This window comes from Manis pentadactyla, chromosome 1 (assembly GCF_030020395.1).
Source record: "Manis pentadactyla isolate mManPen7 chromosome 1, mManPen7.hap1, whole genome shotgun sequence".
Classification (NCBI taxonomy): Eukaryota; Metazoa; Chordata; class Mammalia; order Pholidota; family Manidae; genus Manis; species Manis pentadactyla.
The window spans coordinates 194,946,590-194,969,742 of NC_080019.1; the positions used below are offsets into that span (position 1 = coordinate 194,946,590).

General features: G+C 57.0%; 1 protein-coding gene across 1 annotated transcript; it reads right to left on the reverse strand.

Annotated features, from left to right (window-relative positions):
- Window positions 1-10,101: 10,101 nt before the first annotated feature.
- On the reverse strand, window positions 10,102-22,677 carry LOC130683007 (uncharacterized). Its single transcript, XM_057498780.1, has 2 exons — window positions 20,830-22,677; window positions 10,102-11,095 (listed from the first exon to the last, which is right to left on the reverse strand). Exon 1 carries the CDS (start codon window positions 21,939-21,941, stop codon window positions 20,868-20,870), a length of 1,074 nt encoding a protein of 357 aa, XP_057354763.1. The 5' UTR covers window positions 21,942-22,677; the 3' UTR covers window positions 10,102-11,095; window positions 20,830-20,867.
- Between the last annotated feature and the right edge of the window lie 476 nt (window positions 22,678-23,153).

A 23,153-nucleotide genomic window follows, 5' to 3' on the forward strand; every position in this document is an offset into this window, starting at 1 on the left:
CTCGTCGATCAGGGTGTTTTCCCATCAGGGCTTCCCAGCTAGAGAAGCGGAGGTCCTGGGTACTGCCCAGCCTGGTGTCAGCTGTCTGCTCGGTGCACAGGGAGCCCCCATCCCGTGGGAGCAGCGCCACGGAAGTTCCCGGACCCTGTGCTCTTGGGTGGGTGCCCACAGAGAAGGGCCCCATCTCACGGGCTGTGGGCACTGCAGGGGAGTCCTCAGACAAGGGGGGTTGGGAAGGGCCTGGATGAGGGTCCCCAGGCCGCTGGGACCAAGTGTCATAGGCGGGGCGGCTTAAGCAACAGAAATGCTCTCTCCCAGTCTCAGTCACAGGGCCAGGCGCTGGGGATCAGGGCTCCGGCAGGGCCGCTTCCTCCTGAGGCTGCGAGGGAGGCTGGCATGCCCACCCTGCTCCCAGCGTTTGCTGCCCAGCTTGGCACCCCTCAGCTCGGGTCTGGCCGGGCCAGGGCCCCCACACACATACTGGTCTCTAACCAAGCCTGGAGACCCCCCACCTTGGTGACCGTGGACTTGGCTCTCCTGAGGCTCCATGGGTGCTGGGAGCTGGCTCCTGTAACCGGGGAGAGGGGCAGGGCACTGCCATGTCAGGGTGACAGGGCTTGGGGGGAGCCCTCCTGGCCTTGGAGTTGCTCCAAAATCTGGATGGGACAGAGAGGGGAGTGACCTCGGGGGAGCCTTGGGGGCAGAGACTGGGGGCAAGGTGCCCTGCGGCTGGCACAGCAGGAAGCAGAGGAGGAAGACCCTGTAAGTACCAGTTTCTGTACGGTTTTCCAGCTGCTGCTTCGAGAAGGAGCCAAATGGATGAGACCCTGTGGTCCTTAGGCAGCAGCCAGTGGGTGAACGCCGGCAGGAAGAGGAGGCAGGTCTGTGTGGGGGCCCTGCCCGGCCGGGACCCGGGCTCAGTGAGGCGTCTCCTCCCCGGCCCTCCGTGCCTCCTGCAGGGAGGTGGAGCTTCTGGGGAGCCTCTGGGCCCATGGGCATCGGTCAGGGCCCTTCCACCAGCCCAACCCTCATGGGCACTCCAGCAAGGCCTCCCCGGGGAAGGCCTCCGTGCACCCCCATGAGCCCCGGGAGGCCTGTGTCGGCTTGCTGAGTTTAGATTGGATTTTTCCCCTTTCAAGCTAAGCATGAGACAGATGAGCACAAAAGGCCTCATCCATCAGGAACCACAGCCACAGGCCAGACTCTGAAAACCTGGGAAGCACCTAGAACAGCAGGTAGCAGTGGAAACATTGGGGGGGGGGGGTGTCCCTAAAAGCCACGTCCTGTCCTCTGCCCTCTGTGGGTAGCTCGGCCACACCCCACGATTACCGGCACCCTGGCCACACAGTGTGCCAGCCTCCCTCAGTTACTTTCTGTGGGGAAAATGGAAACGCCTATGGCCTGACCCTAAACTACCTGATGATGTTAGTGGCCTACTGCCAGGCTACTGCTTCCACAGCCGCAGGCAAGAAGCTATTATTGACCGAGTCACTAAATAAGGAGCTCTGCCCAGGGCTCTGGGCAGAGGCAGAAACAGAGACAGAGTTGAATTATGGACCTGCAGACTGCTGGGTGCGGACATGATTCTAGTGCTTGACCGACTGCCGTGAGAATAAAGCTTTTACCCCAAGAATATTCCACTGTCATTTCTTGGTCTCACTGAATCTGTAGTGAACTTGCCCAGGGCTGAAGCCTTCAGGCAAGACACTACCCACAAAAACCTGTGTCCTGTTGACGGCTGTTGGCTTAGAGCCCACCCAATTGTCTAGCTCCGCGTCTAGAGTTGACCTCTGGGGTGCACAGATCCCAGGAGGATGCGACCCAGACAGTCACACTGTGGCTGCTCCCCCAGGGACGGTGGACTCCAATTTTTCACACCTTCTGAGAGGGTCTTAAGTGGGAAATTTCAGAAGTCCTTTCTCAAATTAAAAAATACAGTCTAAGCACCTTCATAAGAGTGTATATCAATCAGGCCTTAATAAAAAAATTTTTTTAAATACAGTATAAGCTTTTGAGGATTATTTTGACATTTGTAAGGTTTTCTAACAGAAATAAAAAACTGTACTTACTGGTTTCTGATTCTAAAAGTCACAGTACCCCGTGAGACCCTGAGCATATAGAGATGTAACAGGTGGGAGAGACCAGGATACTCGGGAATGAGGCCTGTGGGCTTCAGAGTCACGGTTAGGAAATGATGTGACAGGGGGCATGGAGGAGGGGTTGGCACGCAGCCTCTGGCCCCTCCTATACAGCGTCACGTGTGGCCTCCAGGCCAGGAGGCCTCCGCATTCTTCTTTGAAGAACCACCGAGTAGTCCCTGGGGTCTGTTTGACCTGCAAATGCTGCTCACCTGCGGCCAGCTCGCCTGCACCCCGCCTCCTCCCACACCTTATACACTCCTCTCATTTATGGATTTGGTCTCCTTCCCTGGGGTCTTGCCAATGGGGCTCAGCCCGGGCAAGTTCAGTATGGATTCAATGTGACCAAAGAAATGACAGTAGAATGTTCTTGGGGTGAAAGGATTATACCCAACTTTATTCCCACGGTGGCAGGTCAGTCACTAGAATCCTGTTCACTTAGAGCGAGTCCGCTCGCAGCAAGCTGGTCTCTGCCTCTGTGCCTCTGTCCTCGGCGCTGCCATCACCCCAGCCTCTGCTCTGCTCTCCTGCAGCCCCACAGCCATGCCACCGTGTCACCCAGAGCACCGGGCGGAGCTCTTTATATGGAGTCAATAGCACCGTCTTGCCCACACGTGTGCAGTGAGCTAGCCGACCAGGGCCAGCGGAGGATCCTGGCCACAGGAGCTCTCATTTTATCCACCTGGGGCTTGTCCAGGTGGTGGAGCCGAGCTCCAGGGCACCTGTCATGACCCGTCAGGGGCCAGCCGCTCCTCCTCCCCAGAATGATGGGGAAGGTCTTCCTCCCCCTCCCAGGCCTTGAATAATTCACCTGAGGTTGCACACCTGTAAAAGCCTCAGAAGCCAAACTCCTGGTTTCCAAACAGGACGCAGCAACTTCCTCCAGTTTATGTTGGGGGAATCCCAGCCCTGGGCTTAGGAAGCACCTCAGTTGGCATGGGGAGGGGGCTTCACCGCAGAAAACACGGGGCTCACCACGCATCCCTGAAAGGGCGGCTCCACTTGGGGAGAGCCCCACACGGAGAATTCACACTCTCACAGAGCCCAGGCGCCTGCAGAGGCAAAAGCCACCCGCTCCATGGTGTCACTGCTGGAGGCGGCAGCCCGGCCGGACCGGCACCTGGTCTGCCAGCTGCTGCTCGGTGGTGCGGGGGTGACTGGACAGCTGTGTCCGAGGCAGCCCTGCTGTGCCGCGGGCTTGACGATCTGCTAGCAGGGAGCTCTCACCGGCTGCTTACAGAAAGGGGACAGATCAGGCCCTACATACCCCTTGATATGAGGTGGGAGTCCCACCTGGAGCAAGTGCCATTTTATTTTAAAGATCTTTATGGGGGGCAGGGAGTGCTCCCCAGCCTTACCTTCTGAACTAATATTCTAGTAACACCCTTTTTCCTTTTGTGACACTGAAAGTGTCAGGTTCAAGGTCACTGGGGGCCTTGCCTTCAGGGTAGGGCTGGTCAGGTGACAGGAAGGGTAGAATGAGGTGAGCCTCTGAGGGCCTCCCCACCACAGGGTGCCTGGGCAGCATGCCCGCAGGACCCCACAGGGGCTGCCTGCTGCCCTCAGGTGTGGCTGGTGGCATGGTATCTGCCCCACACCCTGGACCGCCCAGTCAGGACCAGAGCTGACAGTGGGACCCACCCCTCAGCTCTGGGTGCTTCCCTAGATCTGCTGCAACCCCCCTGCTTTGCAACCCCTCTTTCCTGGTGTCCTCCTGTTTCCAGGTGGGCTGACTCTGGAAGCAGGCATCTGGGTGCACACAACCCAGTGATAACAGGAACCCCTGAGAAAAATGAGGGCCAGGCTGAGCGGGTGGAGAAGGGGGCCATGACTTCCCAGAGACGGAAACTGGGAGGGGTAGGGGAGCCCAGGGCTTGGAGGCTTGTGCCCCGCAGGGCCCTAGACATGCAGAAGGTGAAACGGGGACTCTCCAGATCCCAAGGGGTCTCCTGGCTTACCTGGCCCCTTAGAGGGCAGAGACTCTGCCCAGAGCCCTTGGGTGGGTGATCTGGGACCCCCAACAGCAACCTTCACCTCCAGGGCCCCAACCAGAAGCTGGTGCCAAGTGGAGGGTCCCCAGGGGGGCACCAGAGAGAGAGTGCCCACACCCCACACACTTGCAGGACCTTGGAGGGCTGTGGAGGGGTGACCCTGGCTCCGTGGGCATGGGAGGTGTGGCACTTCCTGCCTGCTGGGAGGCAGGCCCAGGATCACCCCCTTCCCATGGAGAGGCAGCCTTGGGGGGCTGGGACCCAGGGCCACGCAGGGGGTGGAAGCAGGTGGAAAGGCCAGCAGACACCCAGAGCTCAGACTCTTGAAGAGAAACAGGTCCCCCAGCCAAACCAGGGGTGCAGGGAGCCCGCCCAGTGAGTCAGGGGCTGCCTCGTACACGGCGGGGACCACGGGAGCCCAGGAGGTGCTGCCTGCTTGGGTTTGTGTGCAGAAGGTTCAGAAGACACCGTCCTGCTCTTACAGCCCCCATGCCAACGGCGGTCTTCGGGGGCAGGGGGCTGGACCCCAGCCCTGGGGGCCCTCCTGTGGGCAGCAGGCCACTGACGGGATCGGAAGCATCCCTTGTTTCACAGCAGAAACCAGAAGATGGGTGTCGAAGAGGCAGGAAAGCCAGATTTTGTGGGGCGTTCAAGGAGCTCGGCCCTTTGGTAAACCCAGGCCCACAGTAACCGTGGTCCACTGCATGGGGGTCTCTACTCCTTAGCCTGTTTTAAAGAGGAGACTGAGGCACAGAGAGGTGAAGCCACATGCCCCAGCTCACAGCCCCATTGTGGGAGAGGCCAGGGGGCAGGACCCACAACCACCTCCTCTCCCCTGGGGACAGGGCTAAGGGGCACCATGCCCGGACCCAGAGATGGCTGCTGGCCCCGGCCCCAAGGCCAGGCTGAAGTCCCAAGCTGAAGTGGCCAGAAGCATGCTGAGCCAGCCTGGCCCCCCGCCCTGACCTCGCCATGGAGTGCCTAGGCTCAGTCAGGGAGCATTCAAGGTGGCATGGATGGGCCTGGGCTCCTGATGGGCCCCCACGCGCTCTGGGATCCTGGGAGCAGCAACAAAGATGCTGGTGGCCTGCAAAACCACTCCTGCTCTGAAGGCCTGGCTCAGCCAGCACTTAGCAACCTGCAGCGCCAGGCAAGCCCAGGGCTGTGATTCCGTCCACCACCACCACAATCAATGCCGTCACCACTGCCGCCACCACCATCACCATAACCACCACTATCACTGCCACCACCACTGCCACCGCGGCCACCACCACTGCTGCCGCCGCCACCACCATCACCACTGCCACCAACCATCGCTGCCACCACCATCACCATAACTACCACCACGACCACCACAACCACCGCCAACACCACAAGCACCAGCACCTCACCACCACCATGACCACCACCATCACTGCGGCCATCACCATCATCACTGCTACCACCACCACTGCCGCCACCGTCACCACCACGACCACCACCATCGCTGCCACCATCACCATCATCACCACCACCACCACCTCAACCATCAACATCATCTTCATTAATGTCACTGTCACCACACTCCTCAGCTCAGGTGAGGGAAGGCTGGCACACAGAAGTGCCCAGTATTCATTTTGATCTGCTAAGTGAGGTCTCAATTCAATTTTGTTGTCTTCATGGGCGAGGACTGGCATGTAGGCCATTCATGAGGCTCCCGGTGAACCAGGCCCAGAGCCAGGCCCTGGGAGGCCCTTGATGAAGACCTGAATGAGGAAGGGAGGCAGGGAGGGACGAGGGGGGCCAGGCCTCTTGGCCGCATGTCCGCACCCTGAACGGGGTGGGGACCGTGGGGCTGGCAGGGAGACGGCCTCAGGCCCAACCTCTCCTTCCTTTAAATCAGGACTCCAGAGGCGACTTGGTCCTCCTGACCTGTGTGACTGACAGTAGAGACATCCACGAGGGGAAACCAGGTCTCTGCTCTCCCCATCTCAGCAGCAGCCTGCTTCCCCCTGGGCGAGGGCTCCTGGCACCCGTGTGCCCACAGCATCTCCTCTGCCCTAGAGGAGGGCCTGGGGCTGTGAGCCCACCAGGAAACGGCAGGTCCTAAGCTGCCCCTGCCCAAGGCAGGCATCTAACCTGGGTCTCCAAAAAGGCAGGGCAGAGCCCCGGAGCCCCGGAAGCAGGAGGCAGGCAAGGGGTGCACGGGAGGCCCCACCCTCTGTTGCACTCGGCACCCCCAGGACTCCATTGTCATCATAGTAGGTGTGGCCGCAACCTCTCAGCAGCTCTGCCTTCCACAGCGTGAATCACAGGTGGCAGACTGAACCTTTGGGGTCCCAGAGAGCCCTGGTCCGGCCCCTGGCCACTGCAGCACTTCACTGGGCTGTGGGGTTCTGCTACTGGACTGGCACCCCAGCCCAGCCCGAAATCTGGGCCTCTGCTCCCCGCATGGTGGGAAGAAGCAGCGACAAAGGACCAAGCAACCACACCCTGGCAGAGAGGAGGACAAGAAAAGCCCACTCCCTCCTGCCTCCTGGTGACTTAGCAAGACACAGTCGGGAAGGATAAACTGCAGCCTCAGTTCTGCAGATGGGGTCACGTCACCCTGCCCCCCAAATGAGCAACCTTTCACTCCTCAGGCCAGCAGCCACCAAGGTGCCATGGCTTGTCCTCCCAGTGCCCAGAGGGTCATCCCCAACCTGCCACACGTGCACAATACACCACACACTGACCAAACATCATGCAACACCTTCACGTGCAAAACACCACCCAAGACACTCACAGCGCACACACGACATATGCACAACACACACACATCACCCCACACTTGTGCACACGTGCACATTTGTCCTGTGAAACTCTGTGCAGATGTGAACTGTGCTGTATTCTGAGAGGCCATCCTACTGATGCCTCAGACTACGGCTAAGCCCTCCCCTGCAGGGTCAGAGCAGAGCAGCCCAGTTACCCACAGGGAGGAACCCTCTCAGCTGCCATCCCTGGAGAAGCCACTGGCCCTGGAGAAGCTGTCCCCTCTCACCCTCCCCCCCTCTGTCCTGGGACACTGGGACCGCTCCAGACCCAACCGTCCTCAGACCCTGAGAAGAAACTCGTCCATACACTAGCCCCACCCCGAGGAAAATTAGCACTGGTTCGTACAGATTCAGGTGCAAGAGAAGAAAAACAGCGAAGGAGCTTGGAAGGCACGGCCTCCGTGGCGGGCTCTAGGGTTTCACAGGCATGTCATTTAAAAAGAACCAGGCAAGCTACATACATAGGATTCCAACTCCGTGACATTCTGGAGAAGGCAGAGCAGTGAGATAGCGTTGCCCGGGGCTGCGGAAGTGGGGGTGGGAAGGTGGGGCTGGAGGATTTTCAGGACAGGAAACTCCTACATAACACTAGGCAATGAGGCACACGTTATTCATTACACACTTGTCAAAAACCTCAGAGTGTGCACCCCAAAAAGGAGCCCCACTGTAAACTGAGGGCTTCCTCAGTGATGCCTCAAATCGGCTTGCCAACTGTTGTGAGAGGAGTACAGCAACTTGGGGCGCAAACCACTGGCAGAGGGACCTCGGGGCTTTCCACCCCGAAAAGGGAAAGCTGCTCTAAGAATCAGGTCTGTTCGTTTGGGAAGGAAGAGGGGGACTGTCCCGCTAGGGCCCGGCCATTCTGAACACTCCAGCTTTGGGAGGTTCTTGCAGCCTCACCGAGTCCCGTGTGCACCCCCAGACATGGCCCCGCACCTGGGAGCCTGGGCTGGGCACCACGGAGGGCTGGCCGGTGAGCAGCCCAGCATTCTAAGCCCCCTGGCTGTGGTCTGGGCAGGCAGGTGTCCTGGGGCCTCAGGCTAGGCCTGGGGCAGCTCGCCAGGCTGGGCCCTGTTTGCTTTGACAAATCACCACTTAGCTTCCTGGTGCTAGGAACGTGATTTGTGGGGGCAGTAGTAACAGAAGCTGCCGGGCAGGCCCTGCTGTACGGCAGCACTTGGGGCTGGTTTGGGGAGCCTCACACCAGATCACCAGTAGCCAACAAGGACACGCGTTCTAAGGCGGAGGCGCTGGGGCCACCCGGCCTGCCTGCTGTTGCCCCACACTGGGAGAGCCATGTGGGCCCGGGACGGTGCCCGTCCCACACCCCCACCGGCCTGGCCCCAGTGGCCCCCAGTGGCTCCTCCCGACGGCAGTGCTGCAGGAAGTGCTCCTTCTTTCTGGCCTGAGGCCCATTTTCCGGAGTGAATTCCCTTCTCCAAGGACACACTCCCAATCTGCCATCTATCCTCGCAGATCGTTCCTTCCTCCGGCTTTGGCGCCCGCAGGATTCCAGCAGAGACCGAGGCCTCCCAGAAATGACCCGAGAGGCTGTGTTCTGGATCACCAAGCCCCCAGCCCTTTCCCGCTGTGGAGAGAGAAGGCAATTCAGTGGGTGTCTCCGGGCGTGGGCTGGGCTGCCTCCTGGCTCCCGGGACCAGGACCTCCGGCACACTCCTCTCCTGCAACAACTGGCTGCTTGTCTGGGCCACGCTGAGCAGAGCGTCACTGCAGCAGGCCTTCGCTGGCAGACAGCCTGAGGCCCGGGGAGGTAAGGGCCTTGCCCCGTCCTGCCAGTGATTGCAGGCCCAGGCTGGGAGGAGGCTGCATGCACCCTGCTGCCCTGGAGGGGCCAGCCTCCCCCTGACCCAGCTTCTGCCACTCCCTGGTGACAGGTGGGGCCGGGTCCTTAGCCTCTTAAAGAGGCTAATGAATTGTAACTGTGCCTGGTAACGGATGCTAACCTGAGTTATTGCGGCGATCATTTCAAAATACATACAAACATGGGATCATCATGCTACATGCCTGGAACTAATATCATGTTATATGTCAATGAGATCTCAGTTTTTAAAGAAGACTCATGAGTAATGGAGCAGCACACGGATCCCTAAAGGCAGCCAAGCTGTTGAGAGGAAGGTGACAGGGACTCCACAACAATGAGCCTGGACGCTGATCGAGCTCAGCTGTCCAGAGAGCGCGGCGTCCCCGGTCTGCAACGGGTGTACCATTGCAGACCGTCCTTACTATGACGTGCAGCTTGCAGTCACGGTCGTTGCCACATTGGAATCAGATTAAGCCTCTGGTTTCCAGGAAGGTGCGTTAAGTTTACAGGAAACGTGGAGACAGAGGAACGCATTGAACGCGCCTGAAGAGACGTAATCAGCAAAGCCTGGAATGTAGGAAACTCCATGGGCAGATGCCTGGGTGTCCAGCCAGTGAGTGACTGGGAAGGGGGAGCAGGAGGAAGTGAGGGGAGAGGAGCGGGAGGGGCACTGAGAGTCCAAAAAGGCCGCCAGGGTCGTAGCAAACTGTGCAGGCTGCATTCAAAGAAACCAACTCTAAAATGTAGGTTTTCTGCATTGCTCCAACTAAAGCATTTTTCAGATGAAGTGAGTTCCAGAGGTTGCTTAAAAGAACCCAGGGAGGGGAAGCAGGGGTGGAGATTATAGATCAAAAGAGACTGGCCAGGATATTCTTCCCTCTGATGCTGGTGTTTGAAAAGAATCAGAATAAATAGTTCAAAACATGCGACAAAAAATTACCAACAGCAAAAAGCAAGCCCGTCCTTATTAGGAGGCTAAACTCCACTGCCTGCCCCCAACTCCAGACCAGGGTCAGCAAGGCAGTGAGGCACACGCACCCCATGGATGCAAGAGCAGATGTGAACACTTCCCTTAGGCTTGTTTTGTCTGTCTTTTTAAAGTGTCTGTGACACCTCTATTTTACAGTGTGTATGTGATACTGTATGCTAGTCCTCATGACCTGCAAACATGAATACGCTGGGAGTATGTGCTCAAGTACTTCCTATCGGTGTAGGATGGGGTACCACTGTCTCCATCAGTGTGGGCTGCTAGAAAAGAAGTGCCCCAGACTGGGGGACTCAAACAGTACACAGTCATTTCTCTCTGCTCTGGAGGCTGGAAGTCCAGGACCCTGTGTCTGGTGAGGGCCTGCTTCTGGCGTGCAGATGGCTGTCTTCTGTTGTCCTTCAGGGTGAGTGAGGGGCGAGCTCTCTCTGTGCCTGCGCTTGTGGAGGCAGTGATCCCATTCATGAGGCCCCTGCCCTCATGACCTGTGCACCTCCCAAAGGCCCTGCCTCCAGTTATCCTTACACTGGGGGCTGGGTTCTCACAATAAGCCCTGGGGGATACAAATCTTTAGTCCATCACATCGCAAAAGCTGGAGGCCACCCCTCTGAGAACTCAGGGGGCGGAGCTGTACCTACAGTCCTGCCCTGTGGGCTCAAAGCCATCCTGCCCATAGGGCACCCTTGGCCCCAGCCATCTGACTGCTCACCAGTGTGACCCTGACCTGCTGAGACTCACTGGTATGCCCCTGGGGCCTGGTGCTGTGTCCCCAACAGGACAGAAATTGCATTTCAAGCTGTCTTTAGAAATTACCCCCCAACGATAAAAACCTGGGGCTAAACCCTCTGACACCCCATCCAAACACCAAAGGGAGCCCACAGGGTCACAAAGTGTCCCCCACAAGCACCCCGACACACCCTGTTATCTCCACCCACAGACTCCTGGGTCCTTTTCTGACTTCCCACTTGGACACACATAAAATGTGGATTTCTGCAAACAATATTCCCGTGCCACCGAGGCCCGAGGGAGGGGCCCAGTGGTCACTTGCCCAGAACTAAAAACTAAAAAGTTTTTAGGAGAGCCAAGAATCACAAATTTCACCCAAAGGACACCCTTTGTTTAACATCATTTCAGACCACAAATTGCAAAATCTGTGTATGATCAGTCTTGGAAATGTGCAGACGCTCTAAGAACATGCTGGCTGGTTTGTTAACCCAAGCGTGGCCTTGTCTTATGTAAACCATCTCGTCCTTCGGTGACTTTGGTGCGTGGCTCTGGAAGCAGGGCAGCCGAGAGGTGAAGACGTCCAGGTGGGCAGTGGGCTGCACTCTGCACGGCGATGCCCCTAATTACTTCTCCATCAAGCCCTAGGGTTGGAATTCACTTAATTTACATCACCGCAGGCGGGAGCACAGGGACCTGCCTCCCAGCCTCTGCCTGGATGCCCAGCGCTCTGGGAGCCCTGCTGCGGAGCAGGGCGGCCCTCCTGCCGCAGGGACACCTGGGGAGAGCCTGTTAAGGGATGTCAGGCGCTCTGAGAGTTAGGGATGCAGCCCTATTGTTTCGATCCCTGTTGAAACTTCCTTAGTCTGTCACTCCTGCTCCCTGAGTCAGAAAGAAAACAGAAGGCTTAGCTGACACCTCACAGGTCTGGAACATTCCAGAGCTCTGCTCTGATTTCCTGGGACCAGAAGCACACACTGACCATATCCTGACCTCAGGGCGGCCCTTCAAATTACTAGCATTTGTTTTCTTAGCTAAATCCCTTGCATTAAAAACAATTTTTGAGAGTTCCAACGCTCTCCCTCTTAATTCTCAAAACACTTATTTCAGGGCCACCTCCAGACATCAGCCCTTGGGAAATCCCCTTTGCCTGGACTTGGCACTGGGGGTCAGGAGAGCAAGCAGGCCAATCTCCCCTCCACTGAGGGGGTGCAGAGAGGGGCCGAGCTCCAGGACCCCCCCTGGGCTGCATTCACACACACACCCTCGTCTCCCTCCGTCTGCCCTGAGACCTGCACACCACCCATCTCCGCAGGCCCACCCTGCTGTTCCCACCATCAATGCCGCGAGGAGCCTGCAGTTCCAGGGGCACCCGCCTCTCGCCCCACCCACATGGCTCTGCACCCAGTCCACCCCACCCACCCCAAGACCCAGCCTTCCCTGCACCTTCTGGGACAAATGAGTGTCAGCAGAAGCCTCCCCTCGTCCTGAGGACGGGCTCCCCTGCACCCCACCCCGAGGCCCGGGCACCGGCTCCGCCCACTCCTGGAGGAGCAGCTCCCCTGCACCCGCACAGCCCACCAACCTCACCCTGCTGTGCCCCTGCCCCTCTTGGCCCAGGCTGGTCATTGCCAGGAACTGCCTCCCCCTCTGGCCTCTCAAGCCCACTCCCCGCAGAGCTCAGCACCCACATCCCATTGATCCGGCCTCCCATCTGCTGCCCCTGGTGTGTCTTCACTCCCTCCTCGCCCAAAGGAAACATGTCACAAGGAGACCTTGGAGGGGGACAGAATCCAGACAGACACAAAGGAAGGGGCGTCAGAAAGGGCAAGAACATGTGTGTGTGTTTGTGGAGGGGTGTGTGTACATATGTATGTGAGGTACCTGTGTCCCCATGTGTATGTGTACCTGTGTGGATGTAATGCATGTGTACATGTCTGATACATGCACATGTGTGTACACGTGTCTATGTGTGTGTGGGTGTGTGTGCATGTGTGTGTGTATGCATGCAGTGTATGGTGCACGCACACATGTGGCATGTAGCTATATGTGAGGTGTACATGTGGGGTGCATATGTGCACAAGTGCCACGTGAGGGGATGGCGCTGAGGGGGAGCAGGAGAGGAGGGAGCATTCCGGCCGCTGGGCACCAGTCTCCCATTTACTCAGCCTGGGGACTGGCCTCGCCGGATAGCAGTCACCCGAGATCTGGGCCACTGAACACTCGTGGGTCTAATGTGTTAAGTAACTGACAACAGCAGGGGCACCAATGGGGCGGGGCCCTCAGCCTAAAGCGATGCAGCTATTTCCACGGACCATCCCACCAGGTTCCTCGACCCCACCCCAGGTCAGAAGAGCAGGGCCAGCCTCCCAGGCCGGGGGTCCTAGACGGGCAGGCCTGGTCCAGCAGCTCCAAAAGGGTGTAGGGAGGAGCAGCAGGGAGCCCATGACCTTTGGGGTTCAGGCCTCAGATGTGAAACATGGAGAAAGGGCTCAAACCAGAAATAGTGGGGGAAACCTGTGGTGGAGACCCCCCCAGACCTCTGCTCAGCCCCCAAGCCGGTGGCAGCCCTCCAGGGCCAGCGTCATCACCCGAGGCTCTGGCACCAGCTGCTAGGTGGTGCCAGTGCCCAGCCACCCTGTCTACTACTGCAGGCTGGCCTCCAAGCTGGGAGGACTCCGGCGGAGGGGAGCAGCTTGGGTCGGCGTTGGCGGGATGTTGGGAGGGGACCCCACACGGCGCATGCGCCCCGGCAGAGGGGCCTGGGACATGACACAGAGGGAGCCGCTCCAGGGCCTCAGGGTGGAAGCAGGCAGGGGCCGCCTCCCTGCCCACAGCACTCGCACCCCTGAGCGCAGATGCACCTACCAGCCCTCGGTGTATCTCCCATCTGTCTGCCCCAGACTGGTGTTCCCCAAGGACACACTGCTCTCAACTCCAAGCACCCCTGATGCCTGGCGCCCACGGGCTGCAGACATGAGCCAAGGAGCCAGTGACCCAGCGAGTGGGCTGGGGAGCCCACACGTCAGGATGCAGGGAGGTGTGGGGGCCGGCACTGTGGCTGGATCTCAAAAGGTGGAGGAGACCGGGAGGGACTGGGGTGCAGCTGGGTGAGTGGGGGTGTCCAGCCTCCAGGCAGGGCTGTGCAAGATGCCTGGACGGTGGACCCTTCTGCTCAGACAGAGAAAGCCATCTCACAGAGGGAACTCGTGGCTCAGGTTCCAGACAGCAGGCAAGGGGACCGCTGAGGGATAGCCACCCCTGCAGCCCGGCCCGCCTGGCCAGGCAGCCTCACAGCTCTGTGACCTCAAACCCACGAGGCTCAGGCTCCCACCTGAAATCAAGCTCCTCCCAGGCTGCCCGGCAGCATGGCGTCCAACAGTCCGGGCTAGGGCAGGCTCCCTCCATGCTGCCCCAAGACCCCGGCAGCCCAAGTGCCCTTGGGCAGAACTGGTCTACACTGGCCTGAGCAGGAGGCTGGGGGGCTGGTATCCACCACTATCCAGGGAGCTCAGCATCTAAGGTGCAGACGCACAGATGAACTCACTCAGGTGTGAGGCATGCGTGCACACACCTCAGAGTCCCCTCCCTCTAGGAGTGACAACTATAGTATTACCCTTCACACTCACGGCTGTCATTTGCACATGGATGGATTTATCCTGGTCACCCACCGTGTCTGCAGCCCAGACCATTAGAGGCCCGGATGTGACAGAAGCAGCTTCAACGGGAGCTTAAAAGCTGCTTGGTACTTGGCCTGACCTGTTCCTTTACCTCCAGGAGGCCTAGAGGGTGTGCATGCGTGTGAGCTCGGGTGTGGGCACCTGTGTGGTGTGAGCGTGTGCATGAGTGGAGACCAAGCCAGGGCACCTGCTGGGCATTTCCCCTCAGCAGCACGTGTGCTGTCACACTCAGCCTCTGGGCCTGGGCACAAGGGCTAGTCAATGTGACCATGTGGACAGTACGTGACAAGTGCCCCAGGAAGCTTATTTGCACGGCCCCACCTGAACCTGGGGTGGTGAGCGCTCAGTTTCTCCCTTCTGCTACCGCAGTGGCCTCTGTGCCAGGCAGCCCTAGCCGGCCCTCAGGGCCAGGCTGGCTTGCAGTCCAGGAAGGCAGTGGAACTGGAAGGCCCAGGCCCCTTGCTGCCCTGAGGGGTTGAGGGCAGAACTCAAAGCACCAAGAAATGAGGGGTTCCAGAGTGCCTGGTGGTTCCCAGACTTGGCCAGGGTCAGAGCAGCCAGGGCCTATGAAGATTCTGACCTGCTGAATCAGAGGATGATGTTTGGGAATTCTCTCCTATCATGTTCCCTGGGGATCCCATGGGTCGGTAGGCCCGTCTGCAAGTGGACATTATGGGGGAGCAGTTGGCCCCCAAGGGAGGGGGCACAGGGTGGCCACTGTGCTCGTGCACCCTTGGCATTTGGCAGCATCGACCCCTTGGCACCTACACCCAGGCCAGGGTGGACGTGCAGCTCTACGTCTCTGCCATGGCGCGGGTCACCCATGGTTTCCAGGAGACAAAACTGAGCGCTCCCTTGCAGTGTGTTTGCTCGGACGTTAGTTTTTTTCCCTGAAGAAAGTAAAGGAAACAGGCTTTCCTCCCATTGTGCGGGCAGTGGTGTTCCTCTGAGGTTTGCTGTGCCAAGAGGGAAGCGGGAGGCTTCGCCCCAGATCAAGGCCCCATGACTTCCGAGGCTTCCCATGGACACTGTGTCCTCGTCACCTGTCTCAAGAACGTGCCCACTGGTCAGGGAGGGACCCAGTGCTCTCTGGCAGTGGGCAAGTCCCCCGGGGACACCTCACGGGGCCACAGCCACACCCAAACCTCCGTCCTCTGCCCTCACCTGGCCTGTCCTCCCCAGGCTGAACTGCAAGGCTGTCCTCTGAGCCCACCAGCCACACCTGCCATTTAAGATATGAATGATTCGTTTTCCCAGGTTTGGGAAAGACTATATTTCTTCCATCAGTAGGATGAAGGATTTCAAATACAGGTTAAACTGATTTTCTGAGGAATATAGCTACAATTTTTACACACCTGAATTTAGTGGCCTGCAAATATTTGACCAGCTACATCAGTTAAAATGACTTTGTGCACTCAGATGTGGGCTTCTGGGCCTGCCAGATGCAGGGAGCTGGCTGCGTCTCAGTGCCTCAAGGTTGGGGCCACCGCAGCTCCAGCTCTGATAGGAGCGCCATCTTGCTGGGCAGAGGAAGCAGAAAAGGGCATCCTCGTGGACTGAAGATGGTGGGAGAACTCCTGGAGAGGAAAGGGCTTGCAAAGAAGATTCCTGATTCTGTGTATGAACCTGCTCAGGTCCTGGGCTCGCAACGGAGCTCTGCACCCACAGCAGCAGTCAGAACAAAGGCCTTGAGAGCGAACTGACGCAGAAGGTGAGACAGCTGTGTTCTTGCCCAACTGGACTGACTGCTGGCCTTAAAAAACATTTTCCAGAGGATTTTTTTCCCTTCACCCATTTCACCCATCCCCCACTGCCCCTCTCCTATGGTATCCACTAGTCTGTTCTCTATGTTTATGTCTGTTTCAGTTTTGTTTGTTTTATTCTTTAGATTCTACATATAAGTGAAATCATATGGTATTTGTCTTTCTCTAACTTATTTTACATAGCTTAACACCCTCTAGGTCCATCCATGTTGTTGCAAATGGTAGGATTCCCTTTTTTGTGTCTGAGTAATACTCCATTGTGTGTGTGTGTGTGTGTGTGTGTGTGTTTATACATATACATATACAAACCACATCTTTAGCCATTCATCTAATGATGGGCACTTGGGTTGTTTCCATGTTTTGGCTACTATAAATAACGGTATAAATAAAATAGGAGTGCATATATCCTTTCAGATTAGTGATTTTGTTTTCTTTGGGTAAATTCCCAGCAGTGGAATTGCTGGGTCATATGGTGTCTCTACTTTTAGTTTTTTGAGGAACCTCCACACTGCTTTCCACAACGGCTGCACCAATGCTTAGCCCCGCCAGCAGTGCGTGAGGTTCCCTCTCTCCACACCCTTGCCAGCACTCGTTATTTCTTGTCTTTTGGGTAGTGGCCATTCTGACTGGTCTGAGGCGATACCTCAGTGCGGTTTTGATTTGCATTTCCCTGGTGATTAGCGATGTGGGGCATCTTTTCATGTGCCTGCTGGCATCTGTACGTTTTCTTTGGAAAAATGTCTATTCAGGTCCTCTGCCCATTTTTAAATCATATTATTTGGGTTTTTTGGGTTTTGGTTTATGAGTTCTTCAGATACTTTGGATATTAGCCCCTTATCAGATGCACTGTTTGCATATATATTCTCCCATAAAAGGCTGCCTTTTTGTTTGGTGGATGGTGTCTTTGCTGCAAAGAGGCTTTTTTAGTTTGATGTGGCCCCATTTGTTTATTTTTGGTTTTGTGTCCAGAAAAAAATCACTAATGCTGATGTTCAAGAGGTAACTGCTTATATTTTCTTCTAGGAGTTTTATGGCTTCAGGTCTTATATTTAGGTCTTTAATCCATTTTAAGTTTATTTTTATGTATGGTGTAAGAAGTGATCCAGTTTCATTCTTTTATGTAACTGTCCAGTTTTCCCAACACCATGTGTTGAAGAGACTGTCCAGAGGATTTTAACAAGACCCAGAATCTGTTCAACATAACATTCAAAATGTCTAGAATACAACCCCAAATTACTTGATATACAGAAACCACAAAAATTCTCAAGAGAAAGACAATCAGTAGATTCTCCCCAACATGACCTAGATACTGGAATTATTTGGTAACAACTTTAAAATGTACCTATTACAACTATATTCCATGTAGTAAAGGAAAAACACTTGAAATGAATGGAAAGATAGAAATTCTCAGTACAGAAACAGAAACTACAGAAAGGGCTAAATAGAAATGATGAACTAAAAGATAAAATATCTAAATTTTAGAATATATATATTGGCTGGGCTTCATAGCAGAATGGCAGTGACAGGAAAGAATTGGTGAACCCAGACAGATCAACACAAAATTTCTAATCTGAGTAACAGAGAGAAAACTAAGACAGAAGAAGAAAATGAACAGAGCCTCCAGACCGGTGGGATGGCATCAAAAGTTCTAACATTTGTGTCAATAAAGTCTCAGAGGAGAGGAGGGAAAAACTGGTGCAGATAAATATTTGAAGTAGTAATATCAGAAAACATCCCAAATTTGAGGAAAGGCACAAATGTAGTTTCAACAAGCTCAGCAAATCCAATCAGGCTAAAATCAAAGGAAACCATGTGCAGAGACATCACAAACAATCTGCTAAAAAAAAAAAAAACAAGGGTAAGGAGAAAATCTTGAAAGCAGCTAGAAAAAGAAATGATACATTACATATAGGGAAGTAGTAATTCAAATGATCACTGATTTCTCACCCAAAACAACAGAGGCTACAGAAAGACATGGGGGACTCCTAAACATATTGCTAGGGACAAGACGTCAGTCTAAAAAGGCTACATACTGTAAGATTCCAACTCTGGGACATTCTGGAAAAGGCTGGAAGATGGAGACAGGAGAAAGGGTGGCAGGGGTCTGGGGAAGGAGAGTGAACAGGTGGAGCCCAGAGGACTTCAGGGCAGTGGGACCGCTCTGTATGTGCTGTAATCACGGACACATCGCTGCACATTTGCCCAAACCCACAGGATGTACATCACCAAGAGGGGGCCCTAATGCAGTGGGGACTTAAGTTAATAATGACGTAGCAGCACTGGTCCTCACTGGAAACCGTGGACCTCACTGATGTAAGATGTTACCAACAGGGCAACGAGCAGGGAGAGAGGGAGCATGTGGGACCTCTCTGACCTCTCCATTCAATTTTTCTGTAAACTGAAATCTGTTCTTTACAAGCCTATTAATTAAAAAGAAGTCAGGTGCAAATAAGTCGAAAAATTTTAAAACAAACAAAAGTTTTTAACATGGAGGCAGAAGACAGTGGGATGATATTTTTAAAGGAAGGAAGGGGGCCTACATGGTTGTAAGGCTCCTATGTCTCCCTGGAGGTAGCACAGTAAGAGGTGGTACAGGGGGAGGAGGTATAGTAGGTTAAGACTGGTACAATTGCCAAGCAAGCACTAAAAAAAATTCAAGATGTAGCCAAAAAGCCAATAAATAAGTTAAAATGGAATGTGACAAAATACTGAAATAAGAAAGCAGGAAAAGGGAACAGAGGGGCAAGACCAGAGAGACAGAGACCACAGTCAGCTGGCAGACCAGCTCCAGTCAGACTGGCAGTGCCGCTAAAGGTAGACAAGCTGAATATACCAACCCCACGTGCAAAATAACAGCGTGTTTATCAGAAAACCATCCCACTGCGAACCAGCAATCAGTCACGTTATCAAGAGGAGCATGACGTCGGGAACGAGAGGAACAAGGTCTAAGGTGGGTAAGTTCTGGGAGAGGGAACAGGGCACCAGAGATGAGCAGTGCGCCAGCTTTAAGCCCAGACTTAAATCGGGAGACCTAAGCCTCCAGCCCAGACAAGGATCAGGCAGCTCTCAAGACCCTGAAAGACTGGAGGTGCAGTTTGGGGGCCAACGGGGCTGCCGGCCCCCTGCCCTGGGGGCCACCATGCCCAGGCAGCCTCCCTCGTATTCCCCTGGTGGGTGAATGCATCCTCGGGTCCCACAGCCCTCTGCTGTCCACTGTGGTCAGGGCAGGAGAGGGTTCCAACCTGCGGAGCTGGAAATCACAGGTGGCCTGGTCTACTCAGCTGGCCCCAGAACTCCTGAGAGCATGCCCGCTTTCCATTCTGAGTCATTTTGGGGGTCCCTGGGGGACATTCCTTGTCTGGCTGCTTGCTGGGGGTAAAAGCATCCAGACGCCCTTTCAGCCAGAGAGGGAAGCTGGGGCTGAGGGGCTCCCATCAGGGGGGTGGGGGTCGATCTGTACACGTCGAGGTCAGGCCTGGTCATTGCCCACCCCCCAGGCTGCTCCTCCAGGGCTTCTGGGTGAGCCAGGCTGCCACCACCCTGGGTAAAAATACTGCTCTAAAACGGGACAGGGTGAGGCCAGGGGAGCATGTGCTCCACGCCCCAACAGGTCCCCGGAGAGGAGGCGGCAGGAGGGCCAGTGGCCTTGTGGGGACATACAGCAGCTGAGCACAGGGTGTGGCAAGCTCGGACAGCTGGGCCATTGTGGACAGGCCGCAGATCTCTGCATTCCTGGGGGCTGTGTCCCAGTAAGCCGGAAGATGGGGCTCAGCTTCCCAAAAAAGAGGCTGCTGGCTTAGTAAGATGGAGCTATTTTTATGCATCTGCCTTCCCAGGGCAGCCACAGAGGAGAGGGTGAGGGGCCACAGGAGCCCCAGCCCAGGTAAAGGCAGGAAGATCAAGGCCCGGCAGCCCCGTCAAAGACCAGAAAACAGAACACCACCTCTGACTACGGTTTCCCGCAAACGTGGACTGGGCCCTGCTCTCTGGGCTCCCTGGAGGCGGCGAGGGGCAGAGATAGCCTGAAGGGTCTGGTGTTAGAGGTCTGTGTGGTGGGCAGGGGATGCTGGGAGGGCCCACTGAGAGGGTGGGGATGGGCACAGCCTGGATTAGCTCCAGGGCTTCCAGGGGCACCTGGCCCCCCCACCATACTCTGCTTACTGTCCCCTGCCAGCCCTCACTGCCTCTGAGACTCAGGGCGGGCCTGGGCACCCCTGCATTCCCACCCCTGGCACCAGGGCCAGGAAGGTCAGCTCAGCTTCCATCCAGAGAAGCTGGGGCATAAGGTGGGACTCTGGGTGAGTCTCTGCACCCAGGAAGGGAAACGCTACTGGAACTCTCTGAAGATAAGTGGTTTCTGAGGTGGTGGTCTCTGAGGTGGTACCTCAGGGGAGGGAGAGAGCCAGGGGGTAACCTCCAGAACATGGTGAGCGGCTGGGAAGGAGCTCAGAGATGGAGCACAGATGCGTGTTTGGGGCACCCTGAGGCTGGTACCGTGCTCGGGGCGGCAGCCCCAAAGCCTGCCAGCTCTGTCCTGAACACGTTTGGATGCCTCCAGGGACCTCCTCATGCTCACAGCAGAGCCAACAGGCCAGGAAATGGGATGAATGGTGGCCCCCAAAATATGTCCTCATCCTGACCCCCAGGCCCTGTGAATGTGACCTTACTTGGGTAAAGGGCTTTGTAGATAGGACCACCTGGGTTAGCCAGGGACCCTAATCCAGGCAGGAAGGGGGGCAGCGCAGGTGGGAGGCAGACACTAGACCAGGTTCCACACTGCTAAGCTGGGACCCCCTCTCCAGAGTGCAGCAGCGGGGCAGGTGACCCGAGGCTCAGGATGGGCACTGGCCTGCCTGCCCAACCACTTTCTCTGCTGGGCCACCCCGCCCAGAGGCCCCTTCCTGCTGGGCCGGGGCTTTCCGACCACTTACTCACCACTTTCCCGTGTTTGTCCTTCTAGGCTCCCTGCCCATTTATGGCTGTTTTGACTTGCCCGGGGCTTTTCGTGTATCTTCATGCCAGTTATGTAAGGAGCACTTTGTGTAACCAGCCTCCCTGTCCCAGGGAAGCTGGCATAGGGGAAGCCGGCCTCCCGGGCCTGGGGCGCTGCCCAAGGTGCCCAGCACTGGAACAGCCGGGGCGGTGAGCGCCAGCCTGCTCACACCTCCTAACGCACCCCTGTCTCCCCCCCACTGCCCACAATCCCAGGATCGGAGAGCACTGATGGCTGGGCCAAAAGGCAGGCCCACCCTGTGCCCCACACATGATGCTTCAGGGAGATGCGGGCTGTGGGGAACCACTGAGAGGCCCGCAGGGGGTGGCGAGGCATGCTTGGGTGGGTCCCTCAAAGACAGCTGCTGAGGCGGGATTCCAGGACACCTGTGGGGAGGGCGTGGGCGAGGGCAGGAGCCAAAACCCCATGGGGAGTCAGGGCCTCCCACGGGGCCCTGGGGAGGCTGCAGACACACCGCAGGGCAGCCCTCCGCGGGAGAGGAACTGCCATCGGTCATTGGTGAGGGGCTCCCGGGGCACTGACCTCCCATGCGTCTGGCTCCTGTGGCCAGCGGGAGTCTCCAGGCAGCCGTAGGTGTGTACAGGATACTGAGTGCTGGCAGCAGGCTGCTTCTGCCCCAGGCTGGAGGGACAGAAAGAGGGCGCTCCAGCACCAAGAACCAGGGTCCCCAGCATGACAAAGAGAGGCTGAGATGCAGCAGCAATGGGAGCTGGAGCTGGAGGCAGAGAAGGGGAGAAATACCCCCGCTTCTCCCCGGCCCTGCCTCTAGGCTCCCACCGGAGCATGACATCACCCCATCCTGGCAGAAGGGAAGGCAGCCTGGACCCGGGTCTCTCCAGAGCCCGCTTGGCCTGGAGGCTGTGGGCTCCTGGGCCCTACACCATAAGGTGCCTCTGGGAGCCTGAGCTGCCAGGTGTGAGAAGGGAGGCGCGGCCAGGCCCACAGCAGGGGAGCAGCAGGCAGGCCTGCAGGGCCTGAGCAGCCCTTTGTTTCCCAGCTCACCCCCCAGAGAGGCAGGAGCCAAGCCTCCCATCCTACTGGCAACATCTGCTATGCCAGGATGGCACTTGGGCCTGGCCAGGCTCTGGCCCAGGAAGGCTGCGCCCTGCGGGCGCACTCAGAGGGTGGGAAGCCGGCCCGTTTGTTCTCCCTGCTGTACCGGAAGCGGTGCTTCCACGTCCTGGCTACTCCAGAGCCAAGTTTTTTATTTCCCAAATAGGGAGGCTTCTGCAACCTTCTGGCCATGTATGTGGGGAGCTGACTTGGTCTCAGCCAAGATTAAGGGGCAGGAAGTGTCATTACCTAAATGGACGATGGGCCGATAAGCCCAAGGAGAGAGCCATGCACAGGCCGTGCCCTGGAGAAGCAGCAGGCAAACGTGGCACCATCCGGCCTCCGTCAGGACCGGGCACTCGGCCCTCCACCGCACCCGGGACCCCTCTAGCCCTGCCCTCTGGCTGTACTCGCCCTGGCCCTGTCCTTCCTCTGGCCTCCTTGGGGCTCCAAACACACTGGTGAATCTCAAGGACCCCCGCCCAAAATATTCCCCCTTAAAAAGGTTAGGGTTCAACCTGATAATTCCCACAACAGGGAAATGCTCTGCAAAGGCTGAGGTATAGATGGCCACGTGGCTGTCAGTCCTGAGAACCTCCTCCGTGGAATCCCTCCGTTTGCCCGAGAACCCGGGACCCAGTCGGTTAAGTCAGAGGGTGTTAACTTCACACCTGTATTTTGAGAGATGGCATATGTCAGGCCCTGCAGGGCAGAAGTGTCTCCCCAAGATAAAGGCCCCCCAAGGTGAAGGCTGCTGTCCTTCATTCTGGACCCCCAGCTCCCTATGCAGAGGCGCCTGAGTGTCCGCAGGGGGGTCTGAAGTGGGAGGGAAGGGTCCCTGCCCCACACAGAGCCGGGGGGCTTCCCCACACAGAGCACCCAGCAGGGGGACCTCCTCAGCCTCCACCTCCTCAGGCTGCTGCCTCCCCTGGGCCTGCAGGTCCACTGGCCCAAATATCCCCAGGACATCAGACTTGTCACGCCCCTCGTGGGGCCTTGGGACCCAAGCAGTGAACACAAGCCAGTCCTCTGGGGTCAGACAGACAGTCATGCGGCCGTTCGGGAAAGGATGTGGGCTTGGTGGGGGTTCTGAGCCACGCTGTCTCCCTGGCAGCTGAGCCATACCCATGTGGTGCACCCAAGTCCCCAAAGTATTCTCCACCCAGGCCCCTTGATCCTGGAGGGGCTGATG

Coding starts and splice junctions, on each gene's coding strand:
- LOC130683007 (XM_057498780.1), bottom strand. CDS start 21,941: ATGGGAGGCTTGGCTCCTGCCTCTCTGGGGGGTGAGCTGGGAAACAAA.